The sequence below is a fragment of the Lepisosteus oculatus genome, chromosome 14 (assembly GCF_040954835.1).
Source record: "Lepisosteus oculatus isolate fLepOcu1 chromosome 14, fLepOcu1.hap2, whole genome shotgun sequence".
NCBI classification, from domain to species: Eukaryota; Metazoa; Chordata; class Actinopteri; order Semionotiformes; family Lepisosteidae; genus Lepisosteus; species Lepisosteus oculatus.
Window position 1 is genome coordinate 43472325 of NC_090709.1, and position 22777 is coordinate 43495101.

Below are 22777 nucleotides of genomic sequence, written 5' to 3' on the forward strand. Positions count from 1 at the left end.
GAAACCTCTTAGAATCGCGAGAATACTTGCTTTGTGTATAAAATACATTGTGAATGCTTTCTCAGCCTTTACTTTTTCGTTTATATGACATTTTTTTGACCAATCACGAATATTCTTTTGTCCATATCTTCGCAACGGAAGCACAGAACGCCTTCAAACCAAATACATTTTAAAGACCACGACATGTGGATATTTCCACAGCCTCTACATCAAAGTATCAGTGAGCTAATTATCTTTTTTTAAACCTCCGGTTTTTCATCGATGCGTAATTACGCACTAACTGGAACCTGGGGGACCGCTGTATACACAAGATCACAACGCGAGAAATACTGTTCAATACGGCTTCATGCGAAAAACCCGTATATGACTATAGGCAACAGAATAGTGCAGTCTCCAATTACTCAGACTGTAAGCACGCGAATAAAGCTTTGTCTGAATTCTGAAACCCTTTCTTTACGTCCTGTTTTCATTCAGGTAAGAGTCAACTATATGCACAATACTACTGACAGCAGGAAGATTAAAATATTCTTTACTCAGCAGCTTATTAAAAACAGCTCCCATGATGTTCAAACCGATTTTTTACACAGAACACTGACACAGCTTTGCGTTCTGAATCTCTTTTTCTCGTGCGTTTATTTAATGTGGCACAATGCACTGGGATAGGGGTATTCTGTTCACAAACCAATAGCATTTAAACCACAGCACCCACAATGCTGCAAGTAAGTGTTTTGCACACTAAGCAGAGAGCGATGTCTTCCTCGTTAGTATAGTGGCGAGTATCCCCACCTGTCACGCGGGAGACCGGGGTACATCAGGACGTGCATTGAAGTGAAAGCAGGATGCGCTGCGACATCCACTGTGCAGATCCCGCCACACTAAGAGGTGAGTGGGTCTTTTCGATCACAGCGCTAGGCGAATCCCCAAACAGTGTGCGTGGCAACAAACGAAACAGGCCTGTTTCAGCCCGGTTTCGATCCGGGGAAATCGGGCCCAGTAGTGGCGGGATCTGTACAGTGCATGTCGCAGCGCTTCAATGTGCTTCCTGATGTCCTACCCCGAGAACTGAAAAGACAGCGTCCGCAGCAACCACAGCTCAGGTCTCTGCACAGGAGCTAAGCTGCCCCCATCTCCTCTGCTCTGCTCTGCGGCTCCTGCGGAGTGGAGTCCTGCCTGGAGCCGTGTTTGCAGGCCTGGAGCCGTGGACAGAGCTCAGAGGGCGCACCTGGGTGGCTTTCCTTCTGAGTGACGTTCCTGCAACACTCTCCCGCTCCTCTTGGTGCGCTCATGCCGCAACACAGGAAGGCTGGAGCAGGTGGGTGTGGAGAGTGTTAGACTGAAGATTTAAAGGTCCCTGGTTCGATCCCGGGTTTCAGCGTTTTGTTTCATGGAGCCCTCTGTTCCTCTCTGCAGCACCCCCTTCCTAAAGTGACGCTTCCCTTTCTCAGCCTGAAATGCAAGCGAGACACCAGCAGCAGTCCCTGCTGGTTTCCGTAGTGTAGAGGCTGTCACGTCAGCCTAACACCTGAAAAGTCCCCGGTTCGAGACTGGGCGGAAACAGCATCGTTTTGCACACTCCTGTACTTCACAGAGGTCTTGAGCGACCGGTCATTTGTTGCCAATGTATTTCCGGTGCCTTCATGCACTCTTGTACCAAACGCACGTTCCTTCTGTACACGGAGCAGATCATTCGCAATTGGGCTGTGCCGACAGACCAGGACGAGCTCTGTTGGCTCAAATGCAGTGCAGGACCTGCAAGAACAACAGAAAGATTAGCATCCAGCGGGGGCTTCTTAGTGAGCCCAAGATCTCATCAAGAATCGGCTCCAGCAACAGGGCTGGGCGCATTGTTCCATTCTCCGCCCACTCTCGGTGTAAACAAGTCTCTCCTGGTCTCTGCTTGAATTGCACTTTCCTGCGTTTGCTTTGGTGTAACTGGCTTCCCCTGCATGGGCGAATGTGAAGAAGATCCTTAGTAAGTCATTGAAGAAAACCGAGAAGAGGTCGGAGTGACCTCTGTCGTTCATCAACGATCCAGTCAGGCAGTACTCCTCTGTAAAGCGCCGTTCGTTCACATGGATTGGCTTTTTTTTGCCTTCATTTGTGCAAGTAGTAAAAGCAGACGCCCCTTTAGGGAGCCTGTCAGCACCCGGAGTTTTCCCCTTCTGTAAGCTCTCCATAGCCTCTCAGCTCTTCTACTGTCAAATCCCCCTCAAGTACTTCCCTATCTTCTTCACTCAAAACGTTTTCTAGCTTTGAGGTAAAAAAATGAATTTCTTCATCCTTTACCTCTGTAGAGCTGTAAAGTCTTGAGTAGAAGTGTCACACCCTCTGCAGCCAGAGGGCGGTCCTTCTCTGTCCTGTCCCTATTTCCTGGTCTGCTGTCCTTCCTGTCCCTCTCTTTCCCTTGGGCTATATATTTCCGGGTCTTGCACTCTGTCCTCGCTCAGCACTGACGTTCGGATGTCCTGAGACCCGCCTAGCACCAGGGCGCCCCACGTCCGCTCCCTGAGGGCACAGGTTTCTATACGGCATTCCTGAACTCTTTGCACTAATGAGCCTGGACCTTTTTCCCGTCTCGCCGCTACGCATATGGGTCTTTTTCCGCACTCCTGCTCCCCACAGTTAGTCCCTTTGGACGTCCGTGACAAGAAGGCCTCGATGCAGGAGAGGATAGCACTCAGCTCTGTACTCTCTCTTCCCTCCTCATCAACTACACTTTCCATGACAGACTTGGAGCCTACCACTTTCCTGAAAAAGAAGCGAGTACACTTCTCATTTTCTTCCAAGAACTGCACTCTGCTTCTTAACAGCACTCCTCGACTGCTTTCTTCGGCTATGCTCCGGATGTCTTTTTTTAAAAGGGTGATATCCTCAAGCACATCGAAGCCACTGTGCAGCATCGTGTAGAGACGCTGCAGCTGCCTCTGTTTCCTGGCTAGCACTCCTCTCCGTCTGGCAGCAGCCTTCCTTCCCTCAGCCATGAAAAAGGCCTTTGTCCTCACCTTCACCTCCTCCCACCACTCTCTTACTGACCCGTACAGACACTGCAAGGACAGCCACTGTGATAGTTTCTCCTTGTAGCGGGATACTACACCCTCGTTCTCTAGCAGCTTTGTGTTGAGTTTCCAGAGGCCTGGGCCAAAGACAGTCCCGCCCTGGAGTTCCACTCTATACCCTAAAGCCTGATGATCTGAGAAGAAGACAGGCTGAAGAGTGACCCCAACAACTTTCACTCTCTCTGAGACAAAGCAATAGTCAATTCTGGAGCTGCTATTCCTCCCTGACCATGTATATCCTGCTGTTGTGGGATATATACATCTATATGTGTCTGAGAGTTTAAAGTCTTGAACTAAGTTTTGCAGGGCCAGTGAGCTGGAATCCAATTTTATCGGCCTTTTGGCTAAGATCAAGTTCTAGTGGCATGCCCGCAGTTCTTGTCTTTCCAAAGTTCTAGAAGGCGATCGAAGATCCTGAAGAGTGCTTGAGCTGGTATCGTCCTAGGTTGAGCCTAGGGGGTTAAGGCCAAGCAGCAGCTGAGCTGGGTGGGATCCGGCAGCAACGTTCTCTCTCTCTGCTCTCTCCTCTCCCCTCCCCCTTTCTCTTGCTCCACCTCCTTGGCCTCTTGGCTGGGAGTAGGTACTCGTGGCCTGCCCGCGGTGCTTGCTTTCTTCCTCGAGACTCAGAAGCGCTATCCGCTCCCTCTCTCTCTCTCCTCCTGCGCCTGCACCTAGCTGGGCTTTGCCCACAAGGACAAAGTCCAGGGCTCACTCGCTGCTCCTTTAGCAGCTAAACCCTCCTCTCCACAGGACCTTGCTCTCTCTCTTTCTCTCCTTTTTTCTTTTTTCTCCTTTCCAGATGGCAGACAAGAAGACACTGATCCGGTTCCACTGGACCAAGAAAACAGAGACGATGCCAACTGCGAAATCCTTTTTCATTACCTTCCTGAGAGGGATCCTGCAGTTGGTGGCCGGAGATCTCTACTGCCTTCAAGACAACAAGGCAGAGAGATACATGGAGGCCTACATAGCCACGGACGCCTCATATGAAAAGGCAACGAAAATGATCAGAGAAAAAGGTAAGCACCCCCATTTCTCTATTTCTCTGATTTCAGGCCGGAGCCTATGAGGAAGACAAACCAGAGGACCATCACAATCCTCACGTACAACCCCTACGTACCAATGGCACTGGTAACAGCGTACCTAGGGAGGTATGTAACTGTGGTGGGCAAACCGACGGAGATCAGGGACAGTTGCGGCGTCTGGTACGGCAAACGCCAGTACCGAGTCCTCCTGAAAGAGGACCTAGAGGGCGTCGACGGTTTCCAGCACCCCCCGGCCCGCTTCAACATCGGAGCCGACAGGGGGTACCTTTACTACCCCAGGATGGCGGATTTCTGCAAGAAGTGCAGACAGTCCGGCCACAAGGAGAACACGTGTGACATCGTCAGATGTCACAACTGTAACAAAGAGGGGCACCTGGCAAAAACCTGCCGGGCAGCCAAAAAGTGCGATGGATGCGGCGCCGAGGGACACCTCCTTCACTAATGCAAGGTAAGCAAACCTTCATTTGCGCAGGTGGTGGAAGCCGACCAGCAGAAACCGGTCTCAAGACAAAGGGAGAGAGGTGAGAACAAAGAACCCGCACCTCCCCCGCAGAGAACCGAAACTGCCGAGGCCACACCCCAGCCGCACCAGTGCCTCAAGATGGCAGCCAGGACGACGGACAAAATGGCTGACTGGAGGAAGGGCCCTGGATAACTCCCAGCAAGAAGGGAAAGAGGATCCACCTTCGGAAGGACAAAAGAAAAGAGTGGTGTAGCGGCGAGGCTTAATAATAAGGCAGAATTAAGTGTTTCTGAGCTTCCCAAATGAGGCCCCATTTCTCTGTTCATCTCTGTGGTGCAGCCACAGAGAAACTATTCATGCAGGCTGATTTAAGATGTTTTCTTTTGATAAGGACAGCTCCCAAAGGGGGATGCACTTAGCTAAGCCTGGCTATCATGATCAATGGTCACCCATTGGCGCCTATCTGTCTAGGGAGTGCCAGTTGGACATCTGGACTGCATTCCTAAGTGTCAGGAGTAAGTGACTCATATCTCACCTTGATCAACCAATCAGGGACTGGTAGGGCCGAGTAACCCACGTGGGACTCTGGTGCCCATGGAACTTTCAGCCAATCAATGAGCTGAAGTTCCTCCAGGTAAAAACAGGCAACACAGAGAGCCTGAGAGATTCAGTAAGATTCAGAAGGGATTCAGGAGAATTCTGTGGAATATCCTAAAGGGAATTCAAAGGAGAATTCCAGGGCAGGACGGCCCAGGAGCAGAAGGCTCCCAAGGGCAGGACATTCTCGCAGAGCGCCTCCTGACCATCCTGAGACTCAGCCCGGACAACCACGGAACGGCCAGTGTGTCCGAGTGCCAGAACCTTCCTTTGTTCTAAGAGTCTAGAGTGGAGGTTGCCAGAGAGTAACCAGCAGCAGGCCTCGTGAACAGGTCGGAACTGTGGACAGCTGAATCACTATTCAGAACTAGCTCTTCATCAGGAACGAACCGGTCCTCTTCCTGACTTGCTGGGACCCACAGTCATCTTTTCTCCTGTGCACAAACTTTGCTAGTTAAAGCCAACACTAACTAGCCGGTCAGTGAGCAACAGCAGCGCACCGTCGCAAGCCGCACAGCACAGCCTGGCACCGAGCCAGAGAGCGCAGATTGGACAGCAACAGCCTGCAACTGTTTCTTTGTGCCCGCAGGAGATCTGAATCCCCAGAGATTGGATGAGTATTCAACTTCACTGCATTACTGCTCGAGAATTCAATTGTAATCCCAACCAGTTGATATCAATTTAATTCCTAAGAGTTATGTTCTTGTTTTGAGTATCTAATGTAGAAGTTGTAACCAAGTTCACTTTACGAAACGGTCTTAATGAATGATATACTGAATGTATGTCCTCTTGATATGTGTAACACTTCGTAACTGACTGAATATATATCTTTTGTATTCTGATAACCCTCTCGATAAGATCTGTTAGGTTTACATGCATATTTTATGTATTAATAAATGTATCCTCGTGTATTAGTACCTGTGTGTGTGCGTTGTTTGAGTTATGTCGCATGGTTGGATTCTAAAGCCATCAAAAGAATCAACTTTGTGATTTACTGCTACAATTAATAATTGTCTCAGTAAATGCCCAAACCCTACAAAACTGGTGCCTTCAGAGAGGATGGCTGTGCACAAGAGACTGGCTACCAGAGAGGTCCTCTACAGACACTCGCTAACCAGGAATCCGCATTGCCCCCGGGACACGTGTTTTGTCGAGGAGACTCAGGAGCACGTGTTCTGGAGCTGCCTCTTCGCCAAGGTGGTGTGGGCAGAATGGACAACATTATGCAACTCCTGGGAAAGGATGCAGTGCTCAGTTACCAGTACATTCTGCTGGGGGCTGGCACCCACCAGACTGGACAAGGGGACACAGGACCTGTGGGGGCTGCTACTGTCCCTCACAAAACAAGGACTGTGGAAAGCGAGGAACACTCTCATCCGGCACAACATAAAGTGGGGGGCGAGGGAGCTGGAGGAGAGGATCCTGGCGGACCTCAGGAGGAGGACGAAGCACCACGTCGCCAAATGGGGTTTCCCCACGGCGAGGGAGCGCTGGAATGGACTTTGGGCCCTATACAGAGATTAAAGGACAATAGCAAGTGGTAGATTTGGAGGGACTCTCTTAATTGCGCAAATCCGCCCCCACTCGCAAAGATTGATAACGGACAATCAATCTCCGTTCCGCCGTTGTTTTTTATTACATGGAGTGTTAATATGTGTGAGATGTTCCTTTTGAGATGTTTTTTTTGCAGAATAAAGTATATTTTGTAGAACAAAAAACATCTTATGACAAGGTTTACAAGTTATCTGTTGAACTACATTCTCATAGGTGTGGTCACATTCCAGATCATTTGTTTACGTTTTTGTTTCTGGAGCAACTCTTAGATGAAATGTGCTAATATGTAACCTAACTCCAGTGTGAATAACTAGAAGAGGGGAGCAGCTCCATTCCATACCATGGGAGCTTTGAGATTGGATGGGCCAGATCTCTCATTTGCATATCTGATTTGGAAATATAACACTAAACCCCTTCTTGCATGGATTTAACTTGCACCCAAGAGTCCCCTACTGTGTATTGCTACTTATTTTTTTATGATAAGTGGTGATTACCAGTTGACAGGTTTTATTTGTTGAATTATAAATGGTTTTGTATTATCATCCTGAATGGCCTGTACTCAAGGTTTGGTAGGGTATGTGTTTTCATTTAATTTACCAAATTGAATTTTTGCTCTTTTAGTATTTGTCTAGAAGGCTTTCTGAAGTCAGGAACCCCATTTATTTGGTGAAAAAGGATTCTGTATTAATATTAATATTTCTCATACAACATAAATAGGGTCTTTTATGAATAAAAAGATCTTGCACTTGGAAATCTTGATAAAGCTGTGTGCTTCCATACACTCAAGCAGTTTTGATTCCTAATATTTGACCTTAGGTGCGGGAACGGGTCTTTTTTGCCATTTGATTTCCAATTGATCAGCACAGTATAGAAAATAGACCCATAAAGCAACCTCAGCAGTGACAAATGTCACTGGGTCACTTGGGTTTATACGTCAGGGTCCGGTAGTGAAGCTCCTCTCCTGTTTAGCCTCCGAAGCCGTACAGGGTCCGGCCCTGGCGCTTCAGCGCGTACACCACGTCCATGGCGGTGACAGTCTTCCTCTTGGCTTGCTCGTTGTAGGTGACGGCGTCGCGGATGACGTTCTCCAGGAACACCTTCAGCACCCCGCGGGTCTCCTCGTAGATCAGCCCGGAGATCCGCTTCACTCCCCCACGGCGAGCCAGGCGGCGGATGGCGGGCTTGGTGATTCCCTGGATGTTGTCACGGAGAACCTTATGGTGACGCTTAGCGCCTCCTTTCCCGAGTCCCTTTCCGCCTTTGCCTCTTCCAGACATCTTCTAGTTATCAGCTGTGAACACGACACACACTGCTCATCTTTGATGTATAATAGACATCTTTCTTTGATGTCTATTATACATCAAAGAAAGATTTTTATAGGTGTAGAAACTAGTAAATAAAGCCAATGATTTGTTTTAGAAACGTATTCTTAAAATATACAATTATTCACACCTGAACAATATGTAGTTCAAATTATACATTATATACAATATAGTATTCAAATATCTAATCATCATAAAAAACACAACTAGTAAACTTCAGTTACAAATTCTAGTAACATGGCAATATATATAGTAATGACAAACACAAACTAATTACATGAACACGCTAATATTTAACTCAAAACCACATTTCGATTCAAATATAAATTTTTAAAATTTACAACTTCTTTATTTCCACGAAAATATTATTAATGTAGCACAAACGCTACTTTCTAATAAAGACAGAAAGAAACTGTTTGTTTTGTGTCTACTGGTGATCCTCCTCTCGATACTAATGAAATGTTTAATATGATCCCTCGAGAAAAAAAAGGAATCAATTTCCACCTGGAATTATTGATGCCCCATCAAACATTTTGTAATATCCCTGGAAGTTTATACTGTAGAATCCTGGTTCGTGGCTTAAATTCAAGGTAAATTAGGAACGAGTTAAGGAACTCGAAAACGAGACTAAGGAAACGAGTTGGAAACTTGATGTCGAAGTGGGATTTAAATCACCCATTTCACATTTTACTTCATTGGGCAGTATGTGCCAGAGTGCAATGCCACAGCATCCCTTCGATAGCTCAGTTGGTAGAGCGGAGGACTGTAGTGGGGTCAACAGGGAATCCTTAGGTCGCTGGTTCGATTCCGGCTCGAAGGAAGGTGCTTTTCATGTAATTTAATCAAAGAGTTAAAAAAACGAATCTCTTTTATTCAGACATTGATCAAAAGCTCAATAATCGACTAAGCAAAGGCTCCTGTTCCGAATTCAGCCCACGTCTGATTGTCTTTTTTTGGCCAAGATCTGATCTTTGAATTAAGGGACTACACTGTCTGCTTTGTAATTCAAAAATACATACAAATGTCAAGTTTTTTGTAGATATAAAGGTGTTCTCTGTTTTCAAAGGATAGTTACTTAATTGGCATAATGATTTGGTATTGATTTTGTATTGTTGTATTATAAAGTTTGTGCTTTCTGTGTTTTTATCGTATTGTGAACTTATTTTTTAAACAAATGCTTTCAAAGGCAAACACGGCACACATCTGTTTATACCAGCGGTGAATTGTACATTTTTATTAAGTACAAGCTACTGTGCACTTCTGGGAGTATAACAGGTTCGATATAAAGTGGCAAAAATATAAAAGGGGAAAATACCCCAGACTGCGTGTAAAGCCCTCGTTGTGACTGTTTTAGATAAAAATGGCGTACTGTGCACGAAATTTTGCAGAAACACAATCTGATATTTTGATAATTATTATTTTAATAATTTTATAAGTATGAGGCCCCGGATCCAAATCTTCAGTTCTGATTTTTTTAAGTGATATCTTTCCTTCCTGTCGTGGAAGTCACACGATGTGAGCAATTGTTTTTTTTACGTTACGATCCAAAGAGCCTCAGACTCACTGTAACCAAACCAGGATGGATTCTGCTGGGAGCCGGACTGAGCTCATTCTCACTCCCTGTGCTGAAAACAGAATTAGCTCTTCCCAGAACATCGTCTACAGCTGCTAGATTGTGCTCTGCATCTTACTGCTCCGGCAGTTACTTTGACGAAAGACAAATCACTTGTGCGCTTTTAACCTTCTCGCAGCTACGGGCGAGACTGACGCTCATGATATGAAGGCACCCGCTGGTATACCTTCTCTAACTTTCAGTCGCGACAGACTTCGCTTTTTAAAAAAAAAAGTAGATATTGCCCTGAAAAAAGCATTAGCTTTATCAGTTTTATATTAATCTATTTTGAATCAAAGTTTGATATTTTGTTTTATTTTTTATTGCATTTTACATAATAATAATAATCATTATTGCTTACACTTATATAGCACTGTTCTGGATACTCCACTCAATGCGCTTTACAGGTAATGGGGACTCCCCGCCACCACCACCATTCTCCTGAATGATCACAGAGAGTCAGGACCTCGGTTTTACGTCTCAGCCGAAGGACGGCACCTGTTTACAGTTTAGCGTCCCCGTCATTGTACTGGGGTATCAGGACCCGCATGGACCGCGGGGTGTGCGCCCATCGACAGAAACCAGACGTGTGTCGGGCTCGGCTGCGAGCAGGACAATGACGTCACGTGGACAAAGTAGAGGAAATCAAAACGGTTCTATAAAAGACCTGTGTCAGCTGTTGGTTTGCAGTCTGGACTCTAAATCCTCCGATCCGATTTTAAATCTCTCTAATACCTGAGCTGCGGCTTCTTCCGAGTATTTATTCGTATACTTATTATGTGTAAGTGTATAGATGAAACCTTTCATAGTGTAATGCTTACGCCCGACAGGCACTGTGTAAGAGCCGGTGTACCAGAGCAGGTGACGTCACTGCCCTTCCCTGTGATAGCAGGACCACAGCCCGTGGGTTGTGGGGAGATCTCTCTTTAGCTCACCGGGCTGGGTCGCTGCAGAGAGACATGGGAGTCCCGGGTTTGAGCCCCCGACGGTGGGGGGCCGACCTAATGCGGCGACAGCGCCCGCCTGAGCCCTTGTTGCGTTACAATATATTGTTCAGTTTAAATCAAAATGCTTTACTAATACAAGAGAGAAGTATAGTATGAAGGATGTGACAAATGTATGATTTCACGGAACAAAACGGTTTTTATTTGCATTCGAAATGAAGCGGAATTTTAGCGCAACACACAAGCCCTTTGTCTTTTTTAGTGATTTTTAAACAGACGTAGAAAACGCGTTTTTTTAACACTATAATAGCAGGGTCAGTGGCGTAATGAATAACGCGTTAGGCCTCGTGTCAGAAAATTATAGGTTCGACTGCCATCTGGCTTGTTGAGTTTATACCACTTACATTCTTTTATATAAATGAACTGCACCTGAAAGCTATAGAAAACACTTTGGGTAAGTTGTCTGCAGCCTCCTGCGTCGACAACTTACCCAAAACACTGTACTGTCTGGAGATCAGCTCCAGCTCTGAACTCAATTGCAATGAAAAACCATGCGTAACAAAACTGGAGAACAGCTGAACTTGTGCTCAGTTCGGTGATGAGGGTTCAGAACTGTCATTGTTGTAATTAGCACGAACTGCACAGGCTCTGAATCAGACCATGTCAATTAGTCTGATCAGTGTAGGACACGTTAATGTAGAATTATTAATAGGTTTATTAGTTAGTTAGTTCAGGTTTACCCACCTGAACTAATGTAGAATTATTACTTGGTCTGTCTCTTGTTTGTATATAAATGAATGTCTCTGACAACTTAATGTTAGTTTTACGATGTAGGTCAGGCGTTGACATATGCACGAGTATACGAAATGTCTCACTCCTGATTCAACTCATGTTCTATAGGAGATTGGCGATTCCTCTTGTTTCTCATACAACCATATCAGAACAGAAGCCCGTGTCACCCAGCTGTGATTCAAGATCGACTCGCATCTTTATCCCTTTTTTGTTCATGATCATTATTTTCTTTAGTTATGATCAATATTGAACTTTTTTTAAATGAAATGACAATAATCAAACATGCAGGCAGATTTTTGAAAAGTATTCGGAATTGACAGGGTGCCCCTTTGGAACAGTCGTCAGAAAATGTGAGAAAATGAAAGTTATGTAAGCTCTCACACAAAGCATTGAAGATAGGAATCTGAGTGTAAAAAAGCTACCTGTCTCCCAATGATAGGCAGGGATACACACCATGACTCGAATAGACTCAGAGAACTTTAACAACTATGATATTACGAGTGCTTTGCACGTGTCGAATTTCAAGAAGGAACTACTACAACAGTTTGGACATAATTCAATACCACCGGCAAAGTCCAATGCCGGCAACTTCTGAGAAAATAATGTTCACTCATGGAATTTGGTCTTTGAATGGCTGGCGGGAAAATTCATTTATACTCCTTTTGCACCCTCAGCTGAAACATGTTAAAATAACAACGCAGATTTGTTGGAGAACCTGACAAGAATTATTGGGTTAGTACTGTATGTATTCTTGTATATTTACTTTAATTTTAATATAAATGTAAACATGCATGCTGTATAAGCTATTGTAATTTTAAAATATGTTAGCTGAGGATGCAAGGAGGGCTATTATACCTTGTGAAACACGCAAGGAACCGTAAAAAAGGCTGATATTTGAATAAAATTGGCGATCACAAGAAAACCACAATTTATGTGGTATTATCATCAATATCCTTCAAAATCGACGTTCAAATGAAGGATTTGAAGAAACTATGAAAAAAGCAATAGTAGTAGGAGAGGATTTTGATTTTTGCTCTTCAAGTCAGTAGATCGACGTAGAGTTGCGCCCCTACAAACAGCACAAAGGATGAAACCCACCTCCTTCGTTATTGCTATGTTTGTGCCGGTCAAAGTAGCGTTTGTGCTATTGAAAGCATCTCAGAAGATGAAGGTGCAGTCACTTCCACATGTCATGATATCATTAGATCCGACGACAAGAGCTGAAGCCCCCCAGTCCAAGCCAGCAATGTGAGGAAGACGGACATGGCGGAAGGTAGCGTGGCCGAGCGGTCTAAGGCGCTGGATTTAGGCTCCAGTCTCTCTGGGGGCGTGGGTTCGAATCCCACCGCTGCCAAATGTTAATGTTTTAAGACCTGCAATACGATCAGTAAAAGTGCTTTTTGTTAGGCTGCAGGAGGTGTTAAGAGATAGACTTTCTAAAAGACAGGCTTAACATCAAGGCAGAAAAAATATTTTGTTTTCTCAACAGAAATTCTCTTTGGCACGTTCAGCTTTATGTAGGGAACAACATCTGCCAAGATCACTTTTGAGGCAGTGCACATGATAGTGTACCGGCAAGTACAGTACATTCAATATTGGCTGTGGTGGTGAGCTGCTTTTGTCTGTGAAACTTTTAATTCTTCACGCCGAATCGTTGGCAGGGGTAAAGCTTATTAAATCTTTGAACATAGCGCTCCATCAGAAGTACTTTGTTCGTGATCAAAAGAGATCAGAGGATTAACTTCATGAATTCACATAGCATACCTTACAGGAAAGATTTAAAAGGGGAATTGATTGTGCTTCCTGATGTTGTTCCTGTGGTTTCTTTGGATACAAAGGTGAATGTTCTTTGACGTTCTGCTAGAGTATCCACTGGGTGAGCTTTCTCAATTAGCTCGGATAGGTCATCAGTGCTCCGTCTCCGGAAAATAATCAGCACTGTCGATCACGAGTTTACAGATTTCTCCAAATAACAACTATACATTTTAACCCAGCGGTTAGCATTCCTTCAATCCAATAGTTTTACTCTGGGTAAAAAGCAGCGCAATCTACAGAGAGATGATATTCAAATATTTTAATGTTCTTATTGGAATACCTGTATGGAGATATCGCTCAGAATTCCTAATATGATTTTGAGTTCAGTTTTGCTTTACTACTTTCAGAGTCTTTTATTGACCTTGCTGAAGCAGAGAAGTGACATAATCACAAATGCGACCTACCTGTGCTGCTGTTTCTGGTTAATAATTATTATTGCGAGGAAAAAAAAACAGCTCCTTGCATTAAGAGCAAGAGCAACCAAAGCGCTCTCTTGTTGATTTGGGTTTTTTCCGTGGTGCTCTTCCTCAGATGCAAAGTTATTTGGCGAGCAAGGACCTCTGAGAAGGAGCCTGAATCCGTCAAGAACTCTGAAATTCTAATATCGCACTACCGTCTTGTGTACAGAGATCTGCTTCTTCCTTTTTGAGTGTTTTGGTGTTTAAGAGCACACTTCCTACCTCGAATGTTAGTTTCAGGAGATGTGTTACCAGATCACAGATCATCTTGAAAAGATTTGGGATGCACTGGCTCAGTTATTTGAAGGAACCTATACCACCAACGCACTTCTGAGAAGCACCTGCACATTTTCGCAATCCTCTCTCTCACCTACAAAGTTATGAAGACACAGACGACCAACAAAAACTAATTTGATTCACTCAATTATTTGTCCATCTCTAAAGCCTGTGTGTATTGACTAGGCAATTCAAAAGCACATATTAAATAAGAACACGATCCTTCTTGTTACCATTCACGTGGTTGGAGCGTTGTTTCGCCCTTTAACATTCTTCTACAATATTTACAAAAGGGCTTTATCACTGGAGTTGTGTGCATCAGTCCATGAACATCAACTGTACTGCTGTTTTTCTATGCGTAATTTAATTGCAAGCACTTAAAAGATGCAAAAAGGTTTCAAAGAAAACATAATTGAAAGACAGTCGAGTAAGGAGGTAGAAAAACGCACTCCCCCATTGAAGAATCAACCACCGTCGCCCATGTGACTGGATATAAAAATAAATTATTCATTTCAATTATTCATGAAGGGTGGATTGTGGTCAGTAAACATATGCACATCTTTAAGTCAGTTCCACCATCTGTGCCATAGGGGATGTAGCTCAGTGGTAGAGTGCATGCTTTTCATGTATGAAGTCCTGAGTTCAATCTCTGGCGTTTCCAGATGTCTTATATTATTGTGCTCACATTGCAATCTTCTGTTGAGTAAGAACTCTTTGCTCGTGTTCATAGAGAGCCAGGTTTACACAATTAAATTCAGTCACACACGAAGTGCTACAGTCTTGCTCTGCTGTTTTAAATGTACCTCCAAAGCATTTCGTTGTGTTAACTACCAAATGATTTGAACTAATTTTACGTCATATTCAGGAAATCCAGAGAAGGTCATCAGACTTTTAGTGGCTGTTGAAGAAAACACCTGTTGAATCTCACCAGGGATTTCTTGAGAGATCATTCAGTGAGCAAGTCCTCCCTCTGGACTCCAAATATTTTGGGTTAAACTGTTATTCACATACTCTAACGAAGAGAAACGTTAGTGTCTTCCGGTGTGTGAGCCCATTTCTAAAAAAAAAAAGTTATATAAATTGAATTGTTCTACTTTTTAGGCTTGCATAGTCTTATTAATATTTCAGTTAAATCTTTTTTTCTGTAGTAACATCAGTTGATATTAATATTAGTCCTGATTTATAATTTTTTTGTCATGGTTGATCTTAAATAATTTTGTATTTAGTTTCAGTTTTGAAAAATCATGCAGAGAAGCTACCAAAACTGGTAATGTTCATATAATGTGTAATGCAATAGCAGCATTTTGGGTTGAAAACAAAAAGTATATCTTGGTATGAATCCTAACACTTCATAGACAGCGTTCTAGGACTTCTCACTTCAGATAAAGTTGTCAATACATCATAGATTTCTACTCAATCAATATCAGCAGTGTTATCGCTACCGAACGCTAAATATAGATCCTGGCAATACTTCGTGAGATCTTCGTAAGAAAATCCAAAATACTACGGAAGGAATCAAATTTATATGTTTCTTTGGATCGAGAAGATGATCATTATGAGACTCAAAACATGCCTGTCTTTTCTTTTGGACAAATGGATTATTGAGGTGTAAAGATGGGTTCAAAACCAAAATCACCTGCTATCACTGCTGTTTCTTCAAATCCTTCAACTGATCATCGATATCGAGGAATAATATATAGTTTCTTCAAATCCTTCAACTGATCATCGACAGAGAAATAATATTATACAATTGTGGTTTTCTGTTAATTGCCAATTTGACTAATTACATCTTCGTTTACAGATGTCTTGCATGTATCACAAGGTATAATAGTCGTCGTGCGTCCTCAGTTAAAATGTACGACAAAAGTACAACATTTATGGTTACATCCATATTAAAATGAAGGTAAATATACCAAGATATTAAAATACAATTGTACAGTCCTAACTTAATAATGCCTGTGAAGTTTTCCAACAAATCCGAACTGTAATTTTGAAATATTATAGCTGAGAATGTAAAGAGAGTACAAAGATCAAATTCAATGAGTGAAAATGCACCAGTAGTTCTCTAAGCTGAGTTTCTTCCCTGAACATGACTTGCTTGCGAAGCACCAAGCAGCCTTGAACGGATCGCGGAAATCAAATATACAGTACAGATGGATTCAGAGTGTGCTTTCCAACTTTTGTGCAACATTTTCCTTTGATAGGGTGGAGTTGTCTTCACAATCTGGGTTAAATAAAAAGGAGTGACGTCAGTGTTAAACAGCTTTCCTTCTTGGAGAACAATGGTACAAACTCAGATGCATTTTATCAAGTCGAGGTCATTCTCTTCGATAAATTCATTCAGAAGCTGAAATATGTGCTCTCCTGTAGTTCCTGTTGGTAGCGGTTTACAGAACAGAAAGTCTTCATGAGACATACCCTCAAACTCGAATCTAACGTAAACGAGCAAATTGGCCAAATCGACTACAGACTCATCTAATTGCAGTGAAAAACATCTGCTCATCTTAACGCGCTCTATCAGTGTACTTTTGATATAATCCTTCATTTCAATAATTCTATAAATGACTGTGTCTTTCAGGGGGAGGGGGGCAGCAGGTCGAGCTGTTTAGCAGCTTTTTTTCCACACATAATACGTGTCAGCTCTTTTGCCAACTGTAAATAAGGTTCTTCAAAAATAGTGTAGCTTACCTGCTTTAGCAATCCGCAAGCTTTTTCCGCGTTTCCGTTTTTATTTCCGTATTTATTTAAAGTTTTTATTTCATGCGCATGGGAGCGAAACACAGAGATGCTCGGTGTATTTTTCTCAAATTCGAACAGTTCTTAAATATTTTTCTATCACGCTTTCGTGTGCTCACAAGATTGCCTGCGTTCGTAGCACGTATTTCTATGCATTCCTGTGTTTACAATGTTGGCATTGTTCCAAAATCACGCTAATTCTCCTTTCTCCCTATTTGCTGGAGATACAATAGCTTTTTTTAAATACAATTGGTCACTTGCATCCGTAGCACGCATTCCTATAGAGTGGTATAGAATTACAGAGTATCTCTTGTGTCCACTGAAGTATTAGCACGCACTGTATCGTAGTATGTAGCCTGCGTATTCGACAAGTATTAAAATACAAAATATGAAAACCCGTCCCGATTTTTCAGTGCACACTACACAGTTCCAGGGTCATTTGGCGTACCACCTGGTGGCACTCCACGTACCACTGCCGGTACGCGTACCACAGTTTGAGAACTACTGATCTACAGTATCTATAAATCTCTTACACGTCATTTACAATGGCTTTTCAACTAATAGCCCGTGCAGGGATCAAACCCTAACTGTTGGTACAGTACGAGTTGCGTAAGGCTCTGTAACGCGCAGATGAGAAACTAACCTCTGCTTCTTCATTATATACACAGTGAGCTATATATGCGAGCTTACTGCCTCCTACAGGCTCTGTATTTGATTGCGGTACAAGACCGGCCGTGGAGATAAAGTGAGACGGGTGTGTACATTAAAAGGCTCATAGTGTCCCTGGGAGGGCTCAAACCACCACCCTTTTGGTTAACAACCGAACCACAAAGACTCATGTACAGCTTAACACTTCTCGGTCTCAGTGAAAGTGATACACTCCGTAAAATTTCCAGAGATTCATTTATTTTTAAAGGAAAATCACCAACAGCGGCCGAGATCTACTGGAGTTTTTTCATTCTATACTGCGATTTCTGAAGGGTACTCTGTGAAAATACGAGTTTTGACGAGAAGGGATGGACATATAAGGTCAAAAGGCTTGAGGAATTGAACCTTAAGGTGAAGACTGCGGGTTCAGTAGCAGCAGAACCTGATCAGTATCAGTTGACTCCGATATACTTTGAAAATGAACTTGGGGATTTAGAGTCAGACGTGCTACCGTTGCACCATGGGGTACTTAATTAAAAAAAAATAGAAAAAAAATCAGTGTTCCTGGATCTGTAATTGAGAACAACACCTGCACAAGAGCTGCGCAGGAAGAATAAAATGTGGTCTGTGAAGAAGAGACTCTCTTCGGAGAGCTGCGCTCTTCACAGGAGATTTTTTTTTTTGTGAAGCTGATTTGTCTCCTTTGGGAAATTCAACAGCTCTGACAACCGTGACTTCGTGGCGCAACGGTAGCGCGCCTGACTCCAGATCAGAAGGCTGTGTGTTCAAATCATGTCGAGGTCAGCTGTTACTTTTTCAGGTTCTGCTGGTCCTGAACACGGAATTCACCCCATGCAGTTGAGTTCTATCTGTACACCACATAGATAATCAAAACAAAATAGAGCAGTACAGGACACGCAGTGTGGAGCTCACACAGGCTTACAGTCTCCAGCATTGGAGTGGAGGGGAAAAAAGAACTTTGTTTTTTTTTTTTAAGAGAAAAGGCACAGTTCACATCTGCTTAACATCACGTCCAACTAGAGACAGCTACATCAGATAATGGAATCCCGGAAGTTTCAGATAACTTTTTTTAATACAGGTTCAAGCAAACCTGAAAGTTAATGAGTTTCCGGACACTTTTGTTTTATTAAAAAGTGTCTGAAGCCTGAAACTGTAATTTGAAAACAAAACCCGCTATTGGACATTAGCAGGTGCTTTTTGTAACGATTTGCTATTTCATGCTGGAAAACAAAGGAAACAGACCCAACGTTTGCTTTCAGGTGCGGTTCATTACATAATATACATCTATTACTGAGGAGCTTGAATAAAATTTACACGAACCAGGTATAGGTCGAACCTACAATCTTATGATCCGGAATCAGACGCGTTGTTTATTAAACCGCTGGCATTTCACATGACCTGAATTCCCCCAAAGTGTGCTCAGCGCCGCTACTAGTCATGCACCGCTCCGTCTAAAATTTCAAAGTGAGAAACATGTGTTTTCTGATTTTTTATGAGTTTTAAAATATAATCTCTTTAAATCAGACAAGGGGTTTATGTTTCGCACTGAAATTCCGATTGACTGAGAATTCAAAGAAAGACTGTTTTCTTCCACAACACCGTATAATTATCACATCCACCAGACTCTCCAACCTCTCCAGATCTTGCTGGTCGAGCAATTGCTCCGATAAATTAGGTCACGTATCATGTTAAATCATTTCTTCTCAACACATTTCCTGGTGCACGTTTTCTCTATGAAAAAAAGATATTTTTCCGTTGCACGATTTCTTGTTTTTTATCAAAGCGTACAGAAATAAAAAAGAAGAAGAAATAGTGTCGCAAAAGAACTCTGTCGCCCTTGGGAGATGTCAAACGCATTGGACATGAAAATGGCAGATAAAAGCCAGTTCTCTTCGTTTCTCAGTGTCGGGGCTGCTATGTAAAACAGGCAATTTGCTCTGAGCGCAGGTTCAGCGCTTACTGAACGCAGATGTCTCAGAGCGGTGTGTCCAAGCGGCTGTAAAAGGTGATGGGTACCCTGTCACTGTAGCCTAGTTGGTTAAAGCGCTTCTCTATTAAACAAAAGAACCGAGATTCAAATCCCAGCCGTGTCTTTCTTCCTATCTTGTAGTACAGAACGTATCAGCAGCCATGTCAGCCTGCAACTCACAACTGGCAACCCACTGAAGCTAAGCAGGTGTGAGCCTGGTCAGTACCTGGATAGGAGACCTCCTGGGAAAAACTAAGGTTGCTGCTGGAAGAGGTGTTAGTGGGGCCAGCAGGGGGCACTCACCCTGTGGTCTGTGTGGGCCCTAATGCCCCAGTATAGTGACGGGGACACTATACTGTAAACAGGCGCCGTCCTTCGGATGAGATGTAAAACTGAGGTCCTGACTCTCTGTGGTCATTACAAATCACATGGTGTTTCTTGAAAAGAGTAGGGGTGTAACCCCGGCGTCCTGGCCAAATTTCCCATTGGCCTTAACCAATCATGGCCTCCTAATAATCCCCATCTATGAATTGGCTTCGTTGCTCTCCTCTCCACTAATAGCTGATGTGTGGTGAGCGTTCTGGCGCACTATGGCTGCCGTCGCATCATCCAGGTGGATGCTGCACATTGGTGGTGGTGGAGGGGAGACCCCATTACCTGTAAAGCGCTTTGAGTGGAGTGTCCAGAAAAGCGCTATATAAGTGTAAGCAATTATTAAATTATTATTTTTTCGGGCAATCACAAAGGGCTTGATTTCGTTAAATGCATGTGTTCATTTCCTTTCTGGAAAACTTGTTTTTGATGAAATTCACACAGCTTGCGAAAAATGAAATTCAATTCTTGGTTATCAGTGCAGAAGAAATATTACAGGCTGGCAAAATAAACGGGAAGAGATTTTTTTTTAACCGAAAACTTGTGATTCGAGAAATGACCTTACCAGTCGGTTAGCGCGTTCGGCTGTTAACCGAAAGGTTGGTGGTTCGAGTCCACCCAGGGACGGGGTTCTTTTGCAATATAAACATTGTCTTCAGTCGATTGGATTTCTCAGCGAAACCATAACCATTTTAATATTTGCAGGAAATGCGAGTGTTTAACACGTGTCAGGGTCACCGGGAAATGTCCAATAATGCCCAACATTGCAACTCCCCAGAAAACCATATTCACTCAAAAAAAATTATCGTCGAATCTTCATTTATACTCCAGTTGAATCCTCTGCTGAAATATTTTAAAAATACAATGCAGGTTTGTTTGAGAACTTGACAAGCATTCTTACAATAGCACTGTGCAGTTGGATTTTGATATTTTGACATATTTACCTTAATTTTAAACATAAATACTATACAGTCTATTGTAATTTTAAAATATGTTAGCTGAGGATGCAAAGGGGTGAAAGGGAAAGGTCAGAGGGTATAGTAAAAACAAGGTTAGGATTGGTGGAGGTGGTAGGGGTGTTGTTGGTTTTTCTCTTGTCATGGAAATATAACTATTAATTTTAAAGGATCACTTACTGACGTCAGACAGCTGCCAATTCTCCAGACGCGTCTCTGGAAGGATAAACAGTTTATCCTCCGAGGTTCGTCCAATTTGCTAAAATTGTCCGGGTCCGGATGGAGTTTCAGCAGCCGTTCGCGCTCAGGTTTGTGATCCCGGACGAGCCCCCAAATTGTCATGGAAATATAACTATCAAGGAAGCCACAAGAGAGAGTTCTCACCTGAGTAAGGTCTTTATTTCAATATTGCAATATTGGGAGCCCTGCAAAGTGCAACCAGAGACTCAATTTGTTACAAGCAGTACAGGGTTTTTATAAGACGTTGCGCTGTAAAAAAATTCAGCACTTGGTCCCTTCTAAAACTTCCCCTTTCTCTAAGAGAAAACAGATTACATCATAGAGCGAGAGAAGAAAAACTAGATTTGTTATTCAAAGCTTATCAGTTACTTTCAGCTAATTCTAATGACCCAGACAGCATATATTGTTTTGGTACATTGTCTTCTAAACTAACCTAAACAGTGTACTTTGTTGACGAACTGTTTTCTAAAATTCTGCACGCACTGTAGCACAGCAGTTACATCCTTGAAATATATTATCTAAAAGCACCAATATATTTTTTCAAAGCTCTCTACATTTTTAAGAATCAATTTACTTATTAGATTTCCACTTCACCGGCATCATGCAAGCAAACTACATAAATATGAGAAAACACGCAAGAGAGTTGTCACTCAGAGTGTCGAAGGGTCGATGTATACTGGGGCTCAGTTGAAATGCAACGTCAGGACTTTTTCGAATTATGTCACACGAAGAAAGCACAGCCCTTTCCGCCCTGCCGCGTGTGTCTCGGTAACTCGCTGTGATCGTATAGTGGTCAGTACTTTGCGTTGTGGCCGCAACAACCCCGATCCGAATCCGGGTCACGGCAGAATAGGGGCGTCTGCTTTTACCACTCGCACGAATGAAGGCAAAAAAAAGCCAATCGATGTGAACGAACGGCGCTTTACAGAGGAGTACTGCCTGACTGGATCGTTCATGAACGACAGAGGCCACTCCGACCTCTTCTCGGTTTTCTTCAATGACTTACTAAGGATCTTCTTCACATTCGCCCATGCAGGGGAAGCCAGTTACACCAAAGCAAACGCAGGAAAGTGCATTTCAAGCAGAGACCAGGAGGGACTTGTTTACACCGAGAGTGGGCGGAGAATGGAACAATGCGCCCAGCCCTGTTGCTGGAGCCGATTCTTGATGAGCTCTTGGGCTCACTAAGAGGCCCCCGCTGGATGCTAATCTTTCTGTTGTTCTTGCAGGTCCTGCGCTGCTTTTGAGCCGACAGAGCTCGACCTGGTCTGTCGGCACAGCCCAATTGCAAATGATCGGCTCCGCGTACAGAAGGAACGTGCGTTTGGTACAAGAGTGCACGAAGGCACCGGAAATACATTGGGAACAAATGACCGGTCGCTCAAGACCTCTGTGAAGTACAGGAGCGTGCAAAACGAGGCTGTTTCCGCCCGGTCTCGAACCGGGGACCTTTCGCGTGTTAGGCGAACGTGATAGCCGCTACACTACGGAAACCTGCAGGGACCGCTGCTGGTGTCTCGCTTGCGTTTCGGGCTGAGAAAGAGACGCGTCACTTTAGGCAGGTGGCGCTGGAGAGAGGAACAAAGGGCGCGATGAAACAAAATGCCGAAACCCGGGATCGAACCAGGGACCTTTAGATCTTCAGTCTAACGCTCTCCCAACTGAGCTATTTCGGCGGTGCGCAAAGCCCACAGCCACCTGCTCCAGCCTTCCTGTGTTGTGGCATGAGCGCACCAAGAGTAGCGGGAGAGTGTTGCAAGAACGTCACTCAGAAGGAAAGCCACCCAGCTGCGCCCTCTGAGCTCTGTCCAGCGCATCTTCCTCGCATGGACTCCTGCCTGCGACGGGCAGGAAACAATTAGCAAGAACAGAACGACACCCCATGGGTGTCTCATGACCG

The 22777-nt window shown here is 43.8% G+C and overlaps 2 protein-coding genes and 6 non-coding genes across 8 annotated transcripts in view; 4 read left to right on the plus strand and 4 right to left on the minus strand.

The window, feature by feature from the left end:
• Window positions 1–7319: 7319 nt before the first annotated feature.
• LOC138243856 (U7 small nuclear RNA) lies at window positions 7320–7375 on the plus strand. Its single transcript, XR_011192474.1, has one exon. It is a non-coding gene; the product is annotated as a U7 small nuclear RNA (small nuclear RNA).
• A 306-nt stretch (window positions 7376–7681) lies between these two features.
• Window positions 7682–7993, minus strand: LOC138243287 (histone H4-like). Its single transcript, XM_069198880.1, has one exon. The coding sequence runs from the start codon at window positions 7991–7993 to the stop codon at window positions 7682–7684; it is 312 nt and encodes a 103-aa protein (XP_069054981.1).
• A 777-nt stretch (window positions 7994–8770) lies between these two features.
• Window positions 8771–8858, plus strand: trnay-gua (transfer RNA tyrosine (anticodon GUA)). The gene is given in 2 exon segments: window positions 8771–8807; window positions 8823–8858. It is a non-coding gene; the product is annotated as a tRNA-Tyr (tRNA).
• Window positions 8859–10152: 1294 nt separating this feature from the next.
• The window catches only part of LOC138242634 (uncharacterized), a 51562-nt gene continuing 38937 nt past the window's right edge, over window positions 10153–22777 (minus strand). The window contains exon 4 of the mRNA XM_069198184.1: window positions 10153–10252. Coding sequence (XP_069054285.1) covers window positions 10153–10252 — 100 coding nt within the window. The remainder of the gene's footprint in view (window positions 10253–22777) is intronic.
• trnal-uag (transfer RNA leucine (anticodon UAG)) lies at window positions 12659–12740 on the plus strand. The gene has a single exon. It is a non-coding gene; the product is annotated as a tRNA-Leu (tRNA).
• On the plus strand, window positions 18052–18123 carry trnaw-cca (transfer RNA tryptophan (anticodon CCA)). Its single transcript has one exon. It is a non-coding gene; the product is annotated as a tRNA-Trp (tRNA).
• Window positions 22299–22371, minus strand: trnav-aac (transfer RNA valine (anticodon AAC)). The gene has a single exon. It is a non-coding gene; the product is annotated as a tRNA-Val (tRNA).
• On the minus strand, window positions 22481–22553 carry trnaf-gaa (transfer RNA phenylalanine (anticodon GAA)). Its single transcript has one exon. It is a non-coding gene; the product is annotated as a tRNA-Phe (tRNA).